General features: G+C 40.1%; 1 protein-coding gene and 1 pseudogene across 3 annotated transcripts in view; both read left to right on the top strand.

Annotated features, from left to right (window-relative positions):
* RTCA (RNA 3'-terminal phosphate cyclase) overlaps positions 1-1,914 on the top strand; it is an 84,804-nt gene extending 82,890 nt beyond the window's left edge. For 2 of the 3 annotated variants that reach the window (XM_040232225.1, XM_040232226.1), the window contains exon 11: positions 1,028-1,401. In XM_040232225.1, coding sequence (XP_040088159.1) covers positions 1,028-1,129 — 102 coding nt within the window. In that variant the 3' untranslated portion in view covers positions 1,130-1,401. Of the gene's footprint in view, positions 1-1,027 lie in introns of all 3 variants that reach the window. The other variant, XM_040232224.1, reaches the window with a different exon arrangement.
* Positions 1,915-20,121: 18,207 nt separating this feature from the next.
* Positions 20,122-21,110, top strand: LOC120856800 (annotated as a pseudogene).
* Positions 21,111-21,550: the final 440 nt, after the last annotated feature.

Raw genomic sequence — 21,550 nt, 5'->3', positions numbered from 1 at the left:
TAATTTATCAGGAAGGTCAGAGACTGTGTCCCTTATGGCTGCTTCCAACTCTAATTTTTTCTAATTTTATATGTAGGCTAGAAATTATTTCCATATTGTTACCTTTTTCATATTTATATAGTGCTTGTAATTTGAAAAAAATGTGTATAATATAACTAGTCTATCTAGCTCATAATTCAGATTCATTGTTTATTCATACAACAATAAATTTCAATGTCCACACACAGCCATCTAATCCTAAAACTGGAATACTTTTTAAATATTGCAGTTCAACAGGACCTTGGAGAAGTAGTTTTCAACTTGTATTTCAAAGGTTTTATGCATACTTCAAATCCCTCTGTCACAGATTCAGTCAGCCTCCTCCGTTATTTTGATTTTAATTCAATTTTCTTAGAATGAATATATTTGCTTTAAAAAAAAAATCATGTTTCCACAGTATAGTGATACAGATCAGGTGTTTCAAAGCTAAACTTTAATTAGTTAACAAGTAAAAAGTACAGTGTCAAACCCAATAATGATGAGGGAAGATGTTGTCACCTCTCTCCACCTGTCTCCTCTGAACTAGATATTTTAAATACTGTATTTAGGGAATTAAATTGGCAAGAAAATTTGAGAGAAATTAAAGGGTAATTTGATATTTGACAAGATAAAAGAAGTTTAAATGCTTCAGTGCCATGTTTCAGAAAAAATTTAGAAAGTAGGTATTGAGATTTAAAAATTGATATTTACTTAAAGCTGCACTTCTGAGAAGTTCTGATTCAGTGGGTAAGAAATGGGAGCCAGGTTACATATATTCTGGCAAAACTCCACAGATTCGTATACCTCTGAATAAGGACCATGCCTCTGGAATAAAGTATTTCATATGTAGGCTATTGAATTTCTCATGAGTCATTTGATCTTTCTGTCTCTAGCTTCTTCAATAAAATGAGTTTGGTATTAACTGCCTACCTGTTTAAGCAGGAGTTATGGGCTCTCCCCTGTGTCTCTCTTCGTATTACTTATATACTAAATGCTCTTCTGGTTTCAGGCTAAATTTACTGTGAAGAAATCAGAAGATGAAGAAGATGCCTCTAAAGACACTTACATTATTGAATGCCAAGGAATTGGGATGACAAATCCAAATCTGTAGGGTATTTGCCTTTTAAATGATACTTCAGTGATGTTATTGCACTAATCATTTCATAAATATTATAGAACAGTGGAATAAGACCTAATTTATTAAAGGACCTAACTTTAATTGAAGTATAGAATGTTCTAGATTTGTTGAGAATGCTTCATCCAATTAATCTCACTTTGACTGTCTTCTGAGATAGACAGGGACAGTGAAAAAGAGTTGGTGGATATGTATAATAGTTGGTTTCGGTATTACAGTATTGCAATAAAATATTCTTTTCATCTAAAGTGGTTTTCTTTTTGATATAATGTGATAAGTTAGGGATGTAGGTTTGATCTGTAATTTGTATATAATTCTAATCACAGCTGGGTTCTCATAAAATTTAATGAGACAACTTTAAACACAAGTACTTGCTGTGTCAACAGTAACATTTCATAACCATTGTCTCATTATGTATATCTTCTCATTATATTTATCTGGGTACTAGGTAAATATTGGCTTTGAATCTGTTGAATATGTTGTGAAAGCTAAACAATGAGAATTGTAAAATTCTATCCCTTGTAAATTTGGTCATATCAATTCCAGGTATGTTTTTTTGTTTGGCTTATAGTTTTACAAATAATTGAGTGCCTTTAGAACAGAATGCTTTTCATTACTGTCTGTTATCTTACACCTAACCTGTTCCACATTTAGATTACTTCCTGGTCCCTGTAGGCAATTGAGGTTGTGACTCAAATGAAACTAGTTTTATGTAATAGTTAAATATGCTGTACTGTAATATAGTGATGAATTCATTGAGACCTAGTTCTTGAAATGTATCCACTAAATGATTAAAACAGTCCAAGATATAGATACAGAGGTTTATATTATAAAACATTCAGAAAGTGGAGAATTAGTCTGTATAAAAAAACATAATTTAAAAATTTACTCCATGTACATAATTGTAATTCTTGTCAGTGATTTCTGTGGCTTTAGACAGTTGGGTTCAATTTGTTTTAAAGATGCTGATGATAGTATTGCTTCCTGTTTGTACTTAAGGAAGTAAATTTTATAAGTTCATTTTTCTAAGAAGACATAAATGTTTCCCCTTTTTTAATTATTTATTTATTTTTGGCTGTGCTGGGTCTTCGTTGCCATGTGGTGTTTTCTCCAGTTGCAGCAAGTGGTGGCTACCCTCTCATTGGAGTGCTCATGCTTCTCACTGCAGGGGCTTCTCTTGTTGCAGGGCACAGACTCTAGGGTGCGTGCAGGCTTCAGTAGTTGGCAGCACATGGGCTCACTAGTCGCAACTCCTGGGCTCTAAAGTGCAGGCTCAGTAGTTGTGATGCATAGATCTTCCTGGATCAGGGATCAAACCTGTGTCTCCTGCTTTGGCAGGCAATTTCTTTACCACTGAGCCACCAGGGGAGCCCTGTTTTCCTATTTTAGAGTAAAACTATGCTGATAGTACAGTTGTTGGAGGGATTGTGATAAATTTGGGGTCTTAAGACTAGTGATGATACTTCTGACGAGCTGGGCAGCAGTGTTACAGAGGTAGGTTGGAATGCAAAGACTGGGAATTTTGGAGCAAGAGATTTAAGGTCAACTTTGTACATGATGAATTTATGATTAATCTTAGCTTTGACTGTTAAGTCAAAACTTGGGTACAATAAAGCTGAGACTACTGCAAAGAAATTTTTATTAGAAGAAGCAGATATATATTTCCCCCCCAAAAAAAATATATTTCTGTTTCTACCCCTATATCTGAAATTGTATTTCAGTATGCTTCTCATTTTTTTTAATAACCACCTAATACAAGGACTAATGTTGATTGTACCCTATATGTGCAATGGTCTTTAAAAATATTCTTTGACTAGTGGCTTTCAAACAGGGGTATTGTTACCACTTGAGTTTCACAAAGCCTTCCCATGAATTTCAAGTTTGCAGATGTCATTAGTTTTTAGAGGATATATTTCCAAATTTCTCTAATTATGTATTTCTTTCTAAAATAGAGTTGCCTGTGGTCAAAGTAGTACTTTGCAATTTCTCCTTTTTAGCTTCTCTTTCACAGTCTCCATTTTTCCTCTTTACAAAAGATAAGTTAACTTTTTACCCAACTTAATTTTACTATAGTGCATTCCCTTGGAATAAAAGAAAATTTCAAAGGCACTAAATAAAGGGACAACTTGAAACAGTCTCTGAGAAGTCTACTCAAACTAAGAGATAAACCAATGCCTTATTTTATATATTTGTGTGATTTCAAGTAAGGAGATGAAATGTTTACTTTCCAAAGATAAACATGACACCTTTAAATAAAATCTACTTTTCTGATTATCAGGAGAAATATTTTCAGTATCTTTGCCAAAAGGCTACTAGAAAATTTAAATTTTATTTCCTTTAAACTTTGGGAGATTACTACTTATTAAGAATTATAAGTTACGTCTCTTCTCTCTATTCATCCCTACCATGTGAAGTGTGTTGTAGCTTCTATAATCTATATTATTAATAATTTATAAATAATATACATGATTATTAATATATATTTTTAAGCCCCACACTTGATAATATTTTTGTTATTGATTTCCATTGAGCTCCATCTAATCCCAATAATTAACATTGTCTGTCCACAGATATGTGATGTTATTTTTTTTAAAGGAACATCAATCTCATTAAAGATATTTCCATAAATTTTACTTTTATATTTAGTAGTACTTGCCTGGAGAATCCCAGGGATGGGGGAGCCTGGTGGCCTGCCGTCTTTGGGGTTGCACAGAGTAGGACATGACTGAAGCAACTTAGCAGCAGCAGTGTATCAAAACATATATTTTTATACTTCATTGTATAGTAATGCTAATTGTAATTAATCAAGCCAGAAGAAATTTTTAAAAATTTGAATTGTGTACACTGAAAATTTTAAAATGGTACAAATTAACATACATATTTTTATTATAGAGAAATGTGACTATGAACTTTTAAGCATAAAATTGTGGGTGAGGTGGAATGTATTTTTTAAATGAGTTGGTGGATATTAAACAGCTATGATTTTTAGAGTCTAGTGGATAAATTTGGAGTGATGGAATAGTTTTATTTTAAAATGACAATATTTATAACATTGATTAAGTTCTTTGCTAGAACTGTTGAAACTTAGGATGAAAAATCTTGACTCTTACATCTGTTTAAACAGTATTTTTGGTGTGTCTGTGAGAGGGTTTCCAGAAGCGATTAACATTTGAATTGGTGAACTGAGTAAGGCAGATTGCCCTCCCTGATGTAGGCATGCTTCATATGATCTGTTGGGGCCCTGAAGGGAACAGAGAGGTAGGGGAAGCTTGAGTTTGCCCTTTCCCTGATCGCTGGAGCTGGGACATCACTGTTTCCCTGCCCTTTATGCTCGTGATGCTTAGGCCTTTGGACAGACCGAAACCTATACCACTGGCTCTGGCTCTGAGGCCTTTGAATGACACTTTCTGGCCTTCCTGGGTCCCCAGTTGGCAGATAGGGGCCTCTCAGGCTCCATAATCACATGAGCCAATATCTGTTGAGTCTCTCTCTGTATGTGTAGGAGAAGGCAATGGCACGCCACTCCAGTACTCTTGCCTGGAAAATCCCATGGGTGGAGGAGCCTGGTAGGCTGCAGTCCATGGGGTTGCAGAGTCGGACACAACTGAGCGGCTTCACTTTCACTTTCTCTGTATGTGTATGTCTTTCTGTTTATCTTTCTTGTATTGGTTCTATTTCTTTGGAGACCCGCTAATACTAATATTGATTTGCAAGCCACTCCAGTACTCTTGCCTGGAGAATCCCATGAATAGAGGAGCCTGGTGGGCTCTAGTCCATAGGGTCTCACAGAGTTGGACACAACTGAAGCGACTTGGCAGCACAGCTTTGAAGGAGAGGCTCTCTGGGACTGATGATCATTTCTCAAGGAGTACATTTCAGCTGATTTTCAGACCTCAGAAGCATTATGGTTGGTACTCAGACTTTTAAAGGAGGGGGATATAACCCGACAGGCGCTTAGATGGTTCAGGTGGCATGGTACAGCCGGTGAGGAAGCACAGTGGATTGAATGTTCTTACTGCCAAGGGAGCACAGCAGGATATGTGGCAGGGCCAGCTGAAAAAGGCTCGAGTCATAGTTGGCAGTGGCAGCAGCTGCTGCTGCTGCTAGAGCAAGCCTGACAGGAACTGAAAGCAGAAGAGTCTTTCTTCCTCTTTCCAGGCTCCACCGTAGGCTTCCGTTCTGCGGAATCTAACCAGAAACTGGTTGGCAAGACATCGGGAAATTTTAGTACATACACCCAGACATCATGAGCAGTCTTGAACGGAGGAGTGCTTGGAGCTGAGAGACAGAATCTGTTTTTTGGGTCATTTAGTGTCTATTTACATGTTTCTGTCTTAGAGCAATGATGTCCTTTGGTTTTGCTAACAAGATGCTGCTGTCGTTTTTACAAAGCTATTTCCATCCTCTCCTTCAAAGAAACCTAAAGGGCTTCCCTAGTGGCTCAGTGACAAAAGAATCTACCTGCCAATGCAGGAGACATTGGATTTGATCCCTGTTTGGGGAAGATGCCACATGCCATGGAGCAGCTAAGCCTATGCCTACGAGCTGAGTCGCTTCAGTAATGTCTGACTTTTTGTGACTGTGGGCTGTAACCCGCCAGGCTCCTCTGTCCATGGGATTCTCCAGGCAAGAATACTGGAGTGGGTTGCCATGCCTTCCTCCAGGGGATCTTCTCAAGCCAGGGATCGAACCTGTGTCTCCTGCATTGGCAGGTGGGTTCTTTACCACTAGTACCACCTGGGAACCCCAACTAAGCCTGTGCTGCACAACTATTGAGTCTGTGCCCTACACCACCTGGGAGCTGCAGCTCCTGAAGCTCCCGTGCTCTAGAGCCTGTGCTACGCATCAGGAGAAGCCACACAGTGAGAAGCCTGTGCACCTCAACTATATAGTCCCCATTTGCCGCAACTAGAGAAAAGCCTGCACAGCAGCAAAGACGCAGCATAGCTAAAAACAACTAAATTTTAAAAGACACCTAAAGTCCCAGTAGTCACCATAACTATTTCTGGATGATGTTATTATCAGCCCTACTCAGTTCAGTCAGTCAGTTCAGTCGCTCAGTCGTGTCCGACTAGGTGACCCCATGGACTGCAGCACGCCAGGCTTCCCTGTCCATCACCAACTCCCGGAGTGTACACAAACTCACGTCCATCGTGTCAGTGATGCCATCCAACCATCTCATCCTCTTCCCCGCCTTCTCCCACCTTCAGTCTTTCCCAGCATCAGGGTCTTTGCCAGTGAGTTGGTTCTTTGCATCAGGTGGCCAGAGTATTGAAGTTTCAGCTTCAGCATCAGTCCTTTCAATTAATATTCAGGACTGATTTCCTATAGAATGGACTGGTTGGATCTCCTTGCAGTCTAAGGGCCTCTCAAGAGTCTTCTCCAACACCACAGTTCAAAAGCTATTCTACTCAATCCCAACTAAGTAAATACTCTGTAACATGCAGATTAAATTGTAAAGTTAATCACCAATAAAAGCCCTTACAGAAAATAAAGAGGGACAATAATAGGGAAGGAAAAAATAAGTAAATATATATCAGTGTGTACATAACAAGAAAGGGAGATCTGCATAGCTGCTGCAGTCATGTGCACTCATTATCTGCTCTGAATTCTCTGTTTCCTTTGCCCTCAACTGGCACCACAGTCAGTCAGGATTCTTTTCATGGTGGAGGCAATCCAAATCTTTACTCCCAAAGGATCTGAATTTTAGTGGTCTGTGTTTTTTTATTTTTTTAATATGGACAAATAATGCTTTATTCTTACTATATATAAAGAGTATTCTAATATAACATTATTTCAGGAGGTAAATCCACATGTTTTTTTGTATTTTCATATCATTGCACAGTATAATTTAAAAACATTGGAAAATCTGTCAGTACCCTAAATGTGTTCTTAGGGTCTATCTTTAATATGTTGTTATAGTTTTGCCTTAATTTGTACAGCCATGTTTGAGAGAACTCAGAGAATGCCTTGGGCTCCAGACAGAGTCTTATAGCAGACACTTGGTTTACCCTTACTGGTTGGGAGCAATTGCCCCAGGAAAAACAATGATCTCTTCTTTGTTATTTCAGTAGCATGAGAAGTTCAACTTAGCCAGTGGAAGTCTTATCTTCCAGTTCACTGGAGCTAGTGTTGTGATCTCTGGTGGGAGCATGCTGCCTTAAATTAAAGCCTCTAAAACCAAGAACAATCAAACTTGGAAAGATGGAAAACAAAATTTGGGGGGATTGTAATGAACTATTGTAGTGGAGGATGCTCTCCCAGATCTACCCCTTATTTAATGTATTCTCACTATGGAAGAGAAGAGTACCCTATATTAGTTTCAGATCCCAAGAATAGCCCACATCCTACAGAGCAGAGCCCTAACCTTTCATTGCGTTGTTCCCTAACAGGTGCTCTGACTGATTATTCACTGGGCTCTTTTATCAGTTCTGCTACTTCTGAGGATGTCTTAACCTGACAGAATCAGTAAACTCAGTGGGCATGAGCTCATTGGCACACTTTTTTAGCTAAGAAATGAGTTCCTTGTTCAGAGGCAATATTGTGGAGAACAACCCATAGATAATCATTATATCTGTCTGTTATGACATAGTAGATTGCGTCAAAAAATTGCAGCTTAAAACAACAAATATTTATTTTTCACAATTCCTGTTGGTCGGGAGTACAGGACCAGCTTAGCTGGTGATTCTGTGCCTGCATGCCCATTCGTGTCTGACTCTTTGTGACCCCATGGAGTGCAGCCCGCCAGGCTCCTCTGTCCATGGGATTTTCCAGGCAAGAATACTGCAGTGGGGTGCCATTTCCTCCTCCAGGGGATCTTCCCAACCCAGGAATTGAACTTGCCTCTCCTGAGTCTCCTGCACTGGTAGGCAGATTCTTTACCACTGAGCCACCTGGGAAGCCTGGCTCATAGCATTTCCTGAAGTTATGATCAAGCCAAGCTACTGGGTGGAGCAACAGTCATTTTAAGACTTGGCTAGAGTTGAAGGATCCACTTCCAACTTCACTCATAGTTGTTAGCACGCTTCATTCCGTTCCTTCTAGGCTGATAAACTGTGGGCCTTTCCATAGGGCTTCTCACAGCAAGACAGCTTGCTTGGTTTCCCTCGTATGAGAAGAGAGAGACAGACATTGGCCTAAAAATGGAAGCCACAGTCTTTTTATAACCTGATCTCACCATGCTATCCCAATCACTTCTGCATATTAATTAGCAAGCCACCAGTGTAGCTCATGGGCTTCCCCAGTGGCTCAGAAGTAAAGAATCCATCTGCCAGTGCAGGAGATGTAGGGGAGCCAGGTTCAGTCCCTGGGTCAGGAAGACCCCCTGGAGAAGGGAATGGCACCCCACTCCAGTGCTCTTGCCTGGGAAGTCCATGGACAGAGGAACCTGGTGGGCTGCAGTCCATGAGGTTGCAAAGAGTCAGACACGACTGAAGCGACTGAGCATGCGTGCATGCAGTCTAGCTCATCCCCAAGGGGATGGGATTAAGGGCCTAAGTAATAGGAGGTGAGGATCATTGGGAACAGTTTTAGAGACTGGCTGCAACAGTCATACTAGCAAAACCACAGAGCACTAGGGTTTTGGAATAGATAACTGTTCTTTTCAGAAACAGGTCTTGGTTTGCTACTGGATCCTGGTAGAGACTGAGCTTCTGATTTAGGACATCTAAGACTTTATGACCTGAACTTCCAGTGATGAACTAGATGTTTTCTTATCCACCAAGATACAAGGTTGGTTGAAGGCATCAGCAATCCACCATCAAGTGGAAATGGTATAAATAAGATGAAGTCCTAGCAGCTCCTGAAGACAGAAGCATTTGACTGAAGAAGAAAAAAAAGATAAGGCCTAGTTTATAGATGGTTTTCACAATGTGTTGCCATTAACTGGCAGCAGATGGCTGCAGCATTATAACCTATTCCGAGGTGGCCCTGCAAGACAGTTGTGATGGAAAATCCTCTCAGTGGGTAGAACTTTGAGAAATAGGTTTGTGTCTGGGTTGAGAGAGGGTCAAAAGTGCAGATACACCAATTCATGGACAGTGACTGGCAGTTTGTTTACACGGTGTAGAACCAGAAAAAAGTTTTGGCAGATTGCTGACAAAGAGGATGGAGAAAGAGTTATGTAGATGAAACTTTCAGAATGAATACAGAGTGTGAAAAAGTTTTATGTCACACATTACTCAGCAAATAGCATCCATGTAGCAGAGACTTTAAATAAAAAGGTGGACAAAATGACCCACTCTGAATGTCAGCCTCTTTCTTCGGTTACTTCAGTGCTTGCTCACCAGCCACAGTGGTGGGAGCAAAGTTTATGGGTGGGCCCAGCAACGTGGTGTTAACCCCATCAAGGCTGGTCTGGCTGAGTGCATAACCTGCCAACAGTAGAGACTGATGCTGGGCCCTTTACACAGTGCTTTTCTCTAAAGATCAGAAGACAGATTGATGACAGCTTCATGACAGGTTGATCATAATGCAGGGGGCAGCAGTTTGTCCTCCCTGGAAAAATGTCAGTCAGGATATAGATTTATCATCCCTGACCACATGGTTCTGAAATGTGTTTCCCAGGGCTCTGAAGAGCTTCAGTATCATGGTTCTTTATGTCTCAGTGCAGAAAAGAATTCAGCAAGAGGTAAAATGATAGATAATGCTACTGCTGCTGCTAAGTCGCTTCAGTCGTGTCTGACTCTGTGCGACCCCATAGACGGCAGCCTACCAGGCTCCACCGTCCCTGGGATTCTCCAGGCAAGAACACTAGAGTGGGCTGCCATTTCCTTCTCCAATGCATGAAAGAGAAAAGTGAAAGTTAAGTCGCTCAGTCGTGTCTGACTCTTCGCGACCCCATGGACTGCAGCCCACCAGCCTCCTCTGTCCATGGATTTTCCAGGCAAGAGTACTGGAGTGGGGTGCCATTGCAAGAAGTGATTTATTAGAACAGGCCTTTTGTGAGGTTTACAAAGCGGGCAGGTGAGAAACGCCACGCTCTGAGAACTTACTTGGCTACAGTTTTATAATCAAAAGAAAAAGTGGGGAGGGGGAAAACTTTTATCTCTCTTGGGCAGACATCATGCTTCTATCATTGGTTCCTCCTCCAGGTTGAGCAGGAGAGGAACTTGTCTCTACATGGTTAAGCTAGGTCCACAAATTACTGTTTTTATGTGTGCAGAAAGCATGTTCTAGAGATCATTAACTACTGAGCTCACTGGGCGGGGTGTAGGTCTTATGCCACTATTGTTTTAGGGCGTGTCCTGTGCTGCTGTGATGTGATTTTGTTGCTAAGCAAGTGTGCCTGATTTTGTGGTTAAGCAAACCTGTTTTCTTGAGAAGTCATTAACTTAAAGGGGTCTCCCATATTTTTTCTACCTACAGGCCCCTAGTGGGATTAACTATTTAATCACCTACTTTGTCCCTTTACTCTGACCCTACCAGTTCTGCCAGTGTGACTATCCTTTACTAAAGGAGGTTTGACAAAATATTGTTTTTGACTAAAGAGTTCATTTTTAAGTCATCCTCAAAGTTACAAAAAGGCTGCTTTCTTGAAAAGAAAAAAGATAATATATCAAAATATTAAAAGTAGCTGTCTAGTGGGAATTGCTGATTCTTTCCACTTTTCAGTATTTTCCAGATTATTGTGTATCTGCAGTAATCCATAAAATAGATTCTGAAGGCAATTCAAGATAGTTTTTAAATTGCATTCTTGAAAAAGTTCAGCTTTGTAACTAAGGAAAGATTTTCCTGGAGGCAACTCTGTTCTAATCGTGATTTCAGTTCTATTATTTTCAGGCAAACTGTTACAGTCTCAGTCAATGACATTTCTGTATTACCTCAGTGACTCAAATTTCAGTGTACATAAGCCTCCAGGGAGACTTAAAAAGATGACAACTCCCAATCCACCCCTCCATCCTAGAAATATGGGGTAATTCTGGGTGGGACGCAGGAATCTGTATATGTTAAAAAGGAGCTCAAGCGCATGATCCTTATTGAGGTGGTCCACATAACATCCTTAAAGAAAGACTGCTCCAGGAAGCTGCAGGGCTGAGGGATAGCTAAGAAGAATTAAATTTAAGACTGTGGGGGAATAAACAGGTGCAAGTTATTATTCTGTTTACAGTAAGAACAGATTCCAGAAACACAAGTAGACAACCCCAAATCCTTTTTGCCTTTGCTTAGCATTGATTCAAAATGTGGCACATCATTGCACTCACATTACCAATCTAGGTATGCAAAATAGTTCTCTATCTGCATGAGAAAGGCTGCACAGCATAACGGGAACTGGTGTCCGATTGCTCTTTTCACAACCGTATCACAGCTGTCTCCAAAGTCAGTGGAGACATATGAATTTGAGTATGAGTGTCATCATTTGTTAGTTTTTGACTTTAGGTGAATTAACTAAGTCTTTAGAGCCTTGGATTTTTCACAGGAATACTATTTTTGAGCTTTTACAGGGTATGACTTCTATTGAAATATTTAATCATTCTAGACTTGGGTTCTTTTATAAAAATAAAGAGCACTAGAGTCTGATGGTCTTTCCAGTTTTAAAATTCTTTGTATATTTTACTAGGATCCTATTTTTATTATAAACTAAGTGGAAACATTCAGATACTTGAAGAGAACAAAAAATGACAATATAGAGATAAAAGCCATTAAACTATTTCTGCTTTCTTGGGCAAAATTTTATTTCTAAGTAATTAGTATATTCTTAAATAAAAATGAAGAATAAGGCAGTGATTTCTTCAGGTGAAATGAGACTACATGGTGAAGCTATAAGGTCTCCTGAATTACAGGCAATCTTTGGACCTACCACCTAAGTGCTATGCCCTCAGTAGACTCTCTGTCATGAAAGAGTGTCCAGTGAAGAGAACTTGGAGTTCTGTCACACTGAGCCTGACGTTACCACCTCCAAAGTGGAGTGTGTGGAAAGTGGATGACGCTGGATTCCTCAGGAGCCTTTGAGCTAAAATAGGGCATGGTGTCTCATTTCATTCCTGATGTGTCTCAGGTTTCTCCCCACTCTCTGTCACCACCGGACAATACAAAAGGGAAAGATTTCCCAACCAAAAACCAGGAGCCCAGAATCCTGCCTTTCCCCATTTTCTCTCATTTTCCTGGCACCCACTTGTCCACTCCAATGCATTGTCTAGGTCCATGTAGACAGCTGACCCCTGCTGCGTAGTGGGGGTTCTGAGGCACGAGCACTCTTTAGTTGAGACTTTTCAAGTGCACTTGATAACATTCAGTTGGTTTACATAGTTATTAGATCGCCTAGATATGCATACTTGCCAAACAACTAAACAGATCTTGGCATTCCACCCATCTCTTAGGTCTCTATGGGGACTTCACGACTGGGAGTATAATTACTCTGATGGCTCTTTCTCCCTTTTCCATAATCAGAGTCTTTCTGTTTCCTGGAGGACTTTGCCTCACCCTGGGGGGGTAGCAGGTGGCATCACTGAATCAAGGAGAAACAAAATAAACCAGGTTCGAGAAAGCCAATGAAAAGGCCAGAATGAAAGTGTTAATCTGTCAACATGTCCGACTCTGCGACCCCATGGTTTGTAGCCCACCAGGTTTTTCTGTCCATGGAATTCTCCAGGTGGAATACTGGAGTGGGTAGCCATTCCTTCTCCAGAAGATCTTCCTGACCCAGGGATCAAACCTGGGTCTCCTGCATTGCAGGCGAATTCTTTACCATCTTGAGTCACCAGGTCCAAGAAAACCAGTGAAAAGGCCAGAGTGAAGCAAAATTTAGAAAAGTCCCCAGTGGGAAAAATTTCGTGAGAGTCCAGGGTCGTGGGGAAGTTATAGGTCAAACCAGGGGAGCACTCAGGAAACCAGAAGCAGATACAGAGAACCACAAACAAGACTTTAAAACTGAGCTCAAGTCTCTGCAGAAAGGAAGCACCATATAGTGTTCTCTTTTGCTGTCTTGCTGAATTCTTGTCGTATGAGGGATGCAAGTCACTTACTTTTCCAGAGAGGCTGGTTCAAGGCAGGGTTGAAAAACTCAACCTTGCCTCCTGTGAATGAACTTGGTTGCATTCTGTATGTGGTTTAGATCTGTACTCTGGCTTTTGCTAAAAGCTGCACTGACTTTCCTTTGTCAGTTTGGCTGGTGTAGCTTCTTTCCTGCCCTGGAGATGCTGCTTTTTCTGTCACTCCTGTATTATCCATAAACACCCTAGATAATCTGTTTTCCCCTGTCTCTTGTTTGTTTGTTTTCTATCAGTGATACTCTTTGGCTTCTTCCTCTTGAGTTTTTCTTATTTTCCTCCTTCGTAGTTGATCTGCTGTCACGCTCACTTTTATACCCTGTGCTTTTTTCTAGCAGGTATTTTGGTTATTCTCATAGAGTTCCCCCACCTTTCTCTTGCAGGTATTTTTTTAGCTCATTGTAACTTCAGTCCCTGGTTCTCCTTATTATCAATCACCTTACATAAAGTAGAGATTATCTTGGAAGAATTTTCTTGGCTCAAATACATCATTAGTCTTTTCAGTGGGGCTACCAACTTGATAGAAGCTTTATTGTCTTGCATTGAATCAGTGCATATCAAACTGCATGTTCTACACAATAATTTAAAATAAAAAAGAATTTGTTTTCTCACTTCAGTGATTATTTGAAAATTAAGGTAAGCATATTGATGGCCATCTGAGTATCCATTTTATTACTAAATACTTTTAGGAAATTTCAGTATCCACAGTTGCACATATAACTCATAGAAGCCAAGGAGAGCGGGAGTAGACTTAACAAAGTGGACGGTGAATGAGATGAATATTTTTCAGTGGTTGAAATACAGAGAACTGATGGGAGAGGTGAGTCACCACAACCAAACTAAAGCAAACTTAGGGTGGAGCAATTAATAACATGTCTTGTTTAAACCAAATCACATCATTAATCACCTTAATGTTACTGATTCTCTTTTGGATTTGATTATAATTTATAAAATTTAAAAACTTTTTAGTTGTATAAGAGTTTTATGTATGAGGGACTTACAACTTTTAAATTTGAGGATATTTATGTAATATAATGAAATTTATCTGGCTTCCACTTGCATCCAACATGGAGTAAATTTACCATTCTGCCTGAGATGACATAAAAAGTGAAAAAAATATATATGGGATGATAATTTTCAAGAAATTAAACATCAAACAATGAAGGATAGTGTTCTTTGAGAGAGAAAAAACAAACAGTGAACCCTGTGATTGCCCCAGATGACTGCCAAGAGAAAGTTTTCAAGCCATGGCAGAGAGAGGGAAGACCCTGGTATAGCCTGGTGAACCCTCTGATTTGAGGATACCAACTGAGAGCTTCAAGTAATCTGGATGACTAGAGTTTTCTGAAGAAGAGACAGAGTGAGCATCACGGAGCAGTCCAGAGACCTGCAGAGGGTTTCCTTCCAATATGCAGAGAGCTGCTGAAGACTGCATGTACATGAGGAAAGTACCTGAGATTTGAAAGAATCACCCAAGAAAATGACACTTAGTGTTCACATGGGGCTATGAAAAGTACCTGTCCACTGCCCATTCTCGTCCCCCGCACCTCCTGCCAAATTGGAAATCCTCATAATTCATAGGACATTGTATAGAGAACTCAGAACAGCCGTGGTTCAGAAGTGAGGAATCATTAGCCCTAGAATAAATATTGAATTGGGCCCACCTAACAATGGCACCCCACTCCAGTACTCTTGCCTGGAAAATCCCATGGATGGAGGAGCCTGGTAGGCTGCAGTCCATGGGGTTGCTAAGAGTCGGACATGACTAAGCAACTTCACTTTCACTTTTCACTTTCATGCATTGGAGAAGGAAATGGCAACCCACTCCAGTGTTCTTGCCTGGAGAATCCCAGGGACGGGGGAGCCTGGTGGGCTGCCGTCTCTGGGGTCACACAGAGTCAGACACAACTGAAGCGACTTAGCAGCAGCAGCAGCAACAATATTGAGGGCTTCCCTGGTGGCTCAGACAGTAAAGAATCCACCTGCAATGTAGGAGACCTGGGTTTGATCCCTGGGTTGGGCAGACCCCCTGGAGGAGGGCATGGCAATCCACTCCAGTATTCTTGCCTGGAGAATTCCATGAACAGAGGAGCCTGGTGGATTGTAGTCCATGGGGTCACAAAGAGTCGGACATGATTGAGTGACTAAGCACACATACAACAATCTTGAAAGACAGGTATAAAAGGGCCAAACTGTCTCCTACTAACTTAACTATGGCCTAGACCAATCTCCAGGCTAATTACAAGAATATATAAATATCCAGCTCCTAACGAGGGAAAGAACAATGTTTGCCATCCAATCAGAAATCACCAGGCAATCAATGTTGCAGGAAAATATGAACTTTAAGTCTAGGAAAAATACATCAGTAGAAACTCAGAACTGATAAATGAAATTATACATAACAACATTAAAACATTATGACTCTTTTCCATATGTTCAAAAAGCTAGGGAAAAGGTTGAATGCTAATTAGAGACATAGTATCTTAAGCTTCCCTGGTGGCTCAGCTGGTAAAGAATCTGCCTGCAATGCGGTAGACCTGGGTTCAATCCCTAGGTTGGGAAGATCCCCTGGAGAAGGGAATGGCTACCCACTGCAGTATTCTGGCCTGGAGAGTTCCATGGACTCTATAGTCCATGGGGTCGCAAAGAGTCCGACACGACTCAGCAGCTTTCACTTTCACTTTCAAGATATCTTAAAAGACAGTGGAACTTTGAGAGATGAAAACAAAGATATCTGACATGTCATAGAGACATACATCCAATGTAATTCCCTTATGAAAACTTCAAAACCATGCAAAACTATTCATTTACTTTATTGGGATACAATAAATCTCAAGATAATGGGAGAATTCAGTATTCGGAAAAGTAATTACCCTGGGGCAGAGGGAGGGAAAGACAAACAGGCAACAAAACGCACAAAGCAGGTTTCCAAAGTGCTGCTGATATTCTATGACTCAAGCTGGTGGTAGGCGTGTGGCATGTTGTTCTAAAAAGCACACACATATCATCTATGCCATTTGGTATGTATAATATATTTATAGTGTACATATCTGTAATATATATATTTCATAATATAATAACAACAACGACAGTAAAGATTACTCTGGTGGCCATGTGGACGAAGGGAGATTAATAGAGTCAGGGAGAAAATTAAAGCAACTTTTGCAGTAGTGATAAAATGGGAAAGGCAACAAAGCTCACAAGTCTTTTGAAATAGAATTTAGGAATGTGAATTGAATGCAGTAGTTTTCCTGAAACTGAAAAAGCTTCTGAGACTCTTAAATTTTTATGAATTAATAGAACATTTCTGGAAGGCTAGCTATAAACGGACAATATTGTTGCTTTCATTGGGCAACTAAAAAGCTCTAGGCCCAGGAGGGAGGGTGTCTTTTTTGAATTCTGAACCATGTTTGTATATTAACTACCCAAAAAATGGAAAGCAAAATTAAAGAGCAGAGATTTTTGTTTAGCTCAGAATTGACCATTCTAATTTAATGAGAGAAAATGTTGGGAGAAGCAAGATAATTATGGAAGTAACCCCCTGTGTTTAGTTTTCTGCCACTGAATTAGGCTAAATAGCAAGTCTTTTGTATTTATCATAGGCTAGGATGGGAGTCAGAGTTGACTGTCTTCTGGTCAGGGCTAACTCTTCATGGGGTAAAGCGTGGGTCCCAGGGTTGCCCCTTCAGGAGGGCAATGGGTGGGGCAGTCACTATGATTGATGTGTTTAGCAACAGCACAAAAACTATAAAGTGTTTCCAGGTGGATCCTTGTGACTGCAGTAGCACCATTTAAAAATGAGGAAGTGAGGTTGATCCTGTCTTACCTACCCTTTCTATATTTTTTTCCTGGTGGACCTGCTCCTGTATAAAATCCTGTGCACATATTAGCTAGTCTTCAATAAGCTGCTAACTTACTGATAATGCCTTAAGGCATTTAACCCTCCAAGAGGGTTCTGCATTTCTGCATTTTTATCAGAAATCCTAAAAAAAATAAGAAAAACTCAATGCTAAAAACAGATGTTGTATGCTGTCTAACATTCTTGCCTTTCATTTATATTTGATAATTACTAAGGCTAACCTTGTCTCTCATTTTACAGTGTCATTTACATAATATAAAATTTTGATCATTGCTTAATTTTTATTCATGTTTTGCCTCATTTCACAAAATATCTTTGGAGACTTGTAATAAACACATACCATAAAGTGGTGAGCTATGAATAAATTAAAAATCAGGCTCAGAGAAATAAAAACTTGAATAGAAAGTTGTCCACAGGTATAAAAGCAGAACACAAATGAACCACTAGAACTGAGTTTCTTTCAAGTATGGTCTAGGATTCCTGGCGAAAGTGATAAAGGAGACATAACATGTTACTAGTTATTCCCTGTCCCCTCCCCATCTCATCTCCTCCCCAAAACCCACTGTTTCCGTAAAGGAAGTATATAGCTTTTCCTACATATGACCCTAGAAGAAGTTTCTCACCTGGATTATAAGCTTTTATTATCACATCCAAATCCACATACCCTTGAAAAGAAAGGACACAGAACCAACGAAAACATAAATTTTAGCTGAATTAAAATGGAGCACTGGGCAAGGAAGGGACAGTAGATATATCTGACATGACTTGAGAGAACTGTGTCTTTGTTTACTAGTTTATATCTCAGTAACAAATAACCAGGGATTTAAGAATCCTCATTGTGTACTTCAGAAATACCATGCAATTGTATTGCATCACTTTGGGGGTTCATATGAAAATAATTGAAGTGATTTCACTTGAAAATTCTGTTTGCTGAACTTTGTGATACATGTTGTTACTCAATAGCATATTTAAGTTGTTCTTTACAGAATTAAACACCTTTATTTAATGGGCCACTGGGGAAATAATAGTTTCTAAGGAAAAGTTTTTTTCAGCATGTTTATTATTGACCTAAAGAGAGAATATATGGATTAAAACTGTACTGGACATGAAGCTGGCAGGGGGACCTGGAACCATGGACGACAGAATCTGGGCTTCATTTCATTTTCAGACCCTAAGTGACCCTTGATGAAAAGAGCCTCTTCATGAAAGCGAAAGAGGAGAGTGAAAAAGTTGGCTTAAAATTCAACATTCATAAAATGAAGATCATGGCATCTAGTCCCATCACTTCATGGCAAATAGATAGGGAAACAATAGAAACAGTGACAGACTTTATTTTCTTGGGCTCCAAAGTCACTGCAGATGATGACTGCAGCCATGAAATTAAAAGACTCTTGCTCCTTGGAATAAAAACTCTGACCAATCTAGACAGCATATTAAAAAGCAAAGACATTTCTTTACCAGCAAAGGTCCATACAGTCAAAGCTATGGTTTTTCCAGTAGTCATGTATGGATGTGAGAGTTGGAGTATAAAGAAAGCTGAGCGCTGAAGAATTGATGCTTTAACTGTGGTATTGGAGAAGACTCTTGAGAGTTCCTTGGACTGCAAGGAGATCAAAGCAGCCAATCTTAAAGAAAATCAGTCCTGAATATTCATTGGAAGGACTGATGCTGAAGCTGAAGCTCCAATACTTTGGCCACCCAATGCAAAGAACTAACTCATTTGAAAAAACCCTGATGCTGGTAAAGATTGAAGGCAGGAGGAGAAAGCGAAGACAGAGGATGAGATGGTTGGATGGCATCACTGACTCGATGGACATGAGTTTGAGCAAGCTCTGGGAGTTGGTGAAGGACAGGGAAGCCTGGCATGGTGTAGTCCATGGGGTCGCAAAGAGTTGGACATGACTGACCGATTGAACGGAGCTGAACTGAAGTGACCCTGTCACAGGTTGTCTGAAACATGTTCACATCCAGCCAAATACACTTCCACCTGTCCATGGGATTTCTCAGATAATTATTCTGAGCTTCTGTTCCTTGCTCTGCTCTGTAACTACACTGGTTCAACCCTCTCATCTCAGGACTTGCTGCAAGTCTTTTGCTCGCTGACCTACTTGGACCCTCTTCTCCAGCTTGACCCTTGGTGCTCTTTTCCGGAGATGGGCTGATGTTCAATTTGACTCCATGCCCTGAAGCTCTGTGGCAAGGGTGTTCCTGCCCTCTCCTGCTCCTGCTTACCTGGCTTGGCTCAGCTTATCCTGTTTCCTCATGGTATGTGAGTGTTTTCAGGGTGTGCTCAGTGTTTAACTCCTTCGTGTTTTGACTGGAGTCAAGGGTGAGGAAACCTGAGCGCTGCTCTGAGTTGTTTAATAAAACAAAAAAGCACAAGGGTATATTCATAATTCATTAATCGTTCATTCATTGTCCACTGTGTGCTGGATACTGAGACCACTGAGGCAGAAATAATAAGACTCTGTGTGTCTTCACAGAATTAACAGCAAAGGAGGAAGTCATTTTAAGGCAGCCTTTTATGTATGTGATTTACTTATCATTGAGTTACCTAGCAGACATAGTTGATGGGACATTTAGGCAAGAGTGATAAGACAAAGATGGAGCGTCAATGCCCTGAATAGCAGCTGTTAATTGCTCTAGCACAGTAGTTGTCAAACTGAGGTGATTTTGCTTCCCTCTCCTGCCCCAGAGACACACAGCAATGTCTAGAGACATTGGATGTTACAACTGAGACAGTGCTCCATAGTGGTTAGATGTCAGGGATGCTGCCAAACATCCTACAATGCTTAGGACAGTCCCCCATAACAAAGAATTACGAGTCTAAAATGCCAACAGTTCTGAACTTGAGAATCCTTGGCTAGTCTATGTGTCAACTGTATGTTTCTGAGAAAGCAACTATCAAGAAAGCTTCCTGTAGCCTGATATTTATTACTGTTAGTTGCAGCTGACATTCACTGAGGGCTTACTATATGCCAGGTATTCATTGTAAATAGTTTAAGTGGATTATCTCATTTAATCATCAAAAACTCTATGCTGGATAGAGACAGTACCAGAACAAGTGAGAGCTGGACAGGCACTTGGCAACTCTCTGTCTCTCCGAGAAAAGATAATTAAAAATGGGCAAAGGAGATCCTAAGAGGCAAAATGTCATCATGTGCATTCTTTGTGCAAACTTACCAGAAGGAGCACAAGAAGAAGCACCCGGATATTTCAGTCAACTTCTCAGTTTTCTAAGAAGTGCTCCGAGAGGTGGAAGACCATGTCTGCTACAGAGAAAGGAACATTTGAAGACATGGCAAAGGCAGACAAGGGCTGTTATGAAAGAGAAATTAAAACTTATATCCCTCCTAAAGGGGAAACAGAAAAGAAGTTCAAGGATCCCAGTACACCCAAGAGGCATCCTTCAGCCTTTTTCTTGTTTTGTTCTGAGTATTGTCCAAAAGTCAAACCTGACCATCCTGGCCTGCCTCTCCACTGGTGTTATTGCAAAGAAACTGGGAGAGACGTGGAATAACACTGCTGCAGATGACAAGCAGCCCTATGAGAAGAAGGCTGCTAAGCTGAAGGAAAGTACGCAAAGGATATTGCTGCATACCGAACTAAAGGGAGCCTTACGCAGCAAAAAGGGAGTCATCAAGGCTGAAGAAAGCAAGGAAAAGAAGGAAGAGGAGAAAGATGAGGAAGATGAAGAGGAGGAAGAAAATGATGATGATGAATAAGTTGGTTCTAGTGCAGTTTTTTTTTTTTCTTGTCTATAGCGTGTTTAACCCCCCTGTGCACAACTCACTCCTTTTAAAGAAAAACATTGAAATATAAGGCTGTGTAAGATTTGTTTCTAAACTGCACAGTGTCTTTTTTTGTATAGTTAACACAGTACCAAATGTGTCTTTAGATAGCCCTGTCCTGATGGTATTTTCAGTAGCCACTAATCTTGCCTGGTGCAGTATGGGGGTTGTAGATAGGCATGGAAATTTGAACCAGGTTCTTGTTGGTGCACAGCATAAATTAGGTATATATGGGGATGGTAGTGTTTCATCTTCAGTTGTCTCTGATGCAGCTTATACGAATAATTGTTGTTCTGTTAACTGAATACCACTCTGTAATTACAGACAAAGAAAAAATTGCAGCTGTTTTGTTGACATTTTGAATTCTTCTAAGTAAACACAATTTTTAAAATTAGTATTGTCTTTTTCATAGGTCTGAAGATTTTTCTTTTTAAGGGGAAGCTAGTCTTTTGCTTTTGCCTATTTTGGATCACACGAATTACTACAGTGTTTATCTTTCATATAGTTAGCTGATAAATAAAAAGCTTTTGTCTACGCACCCTGCATACCCATGATGAGGGTATAAAAGTTGAATTGAGACAGTTTTCATCCATAACTGAAACTTAAGTCTTGACCAGTTAATAGCAGATTTCACATAGCCCAGTTACATTTACAAAGTGAAGAGTAATGGGATTACTCACAGCATGGGATTATTAGAATCATTTTGAAAGTCTGTCCTTGAAGGACTAATAGAAAAGTATGTTCTAATCTTTACATGAAG

This window comes from Oryx dammah, unplaced genomic scaffold (assembly GCF_014754425.2).
Source record: "Oryx dammah isolate SB20612 unplaced genomic scaffold, SCBI_Odam_1.1 HiC_scaffold_28, whole genome shotgun sequence".
Taxonomy (NCBI): domain Eukaryota; kingdom Metazoa; phylum Chordata; class Mammalia; order Artiodactyla; family Bovidae; genus Oryx; species Oryx dammah.
Note: the sequence above shows the minus strand (reverse complement) of the source record. Positions and strands in the feature narration are given on the sequence as shown.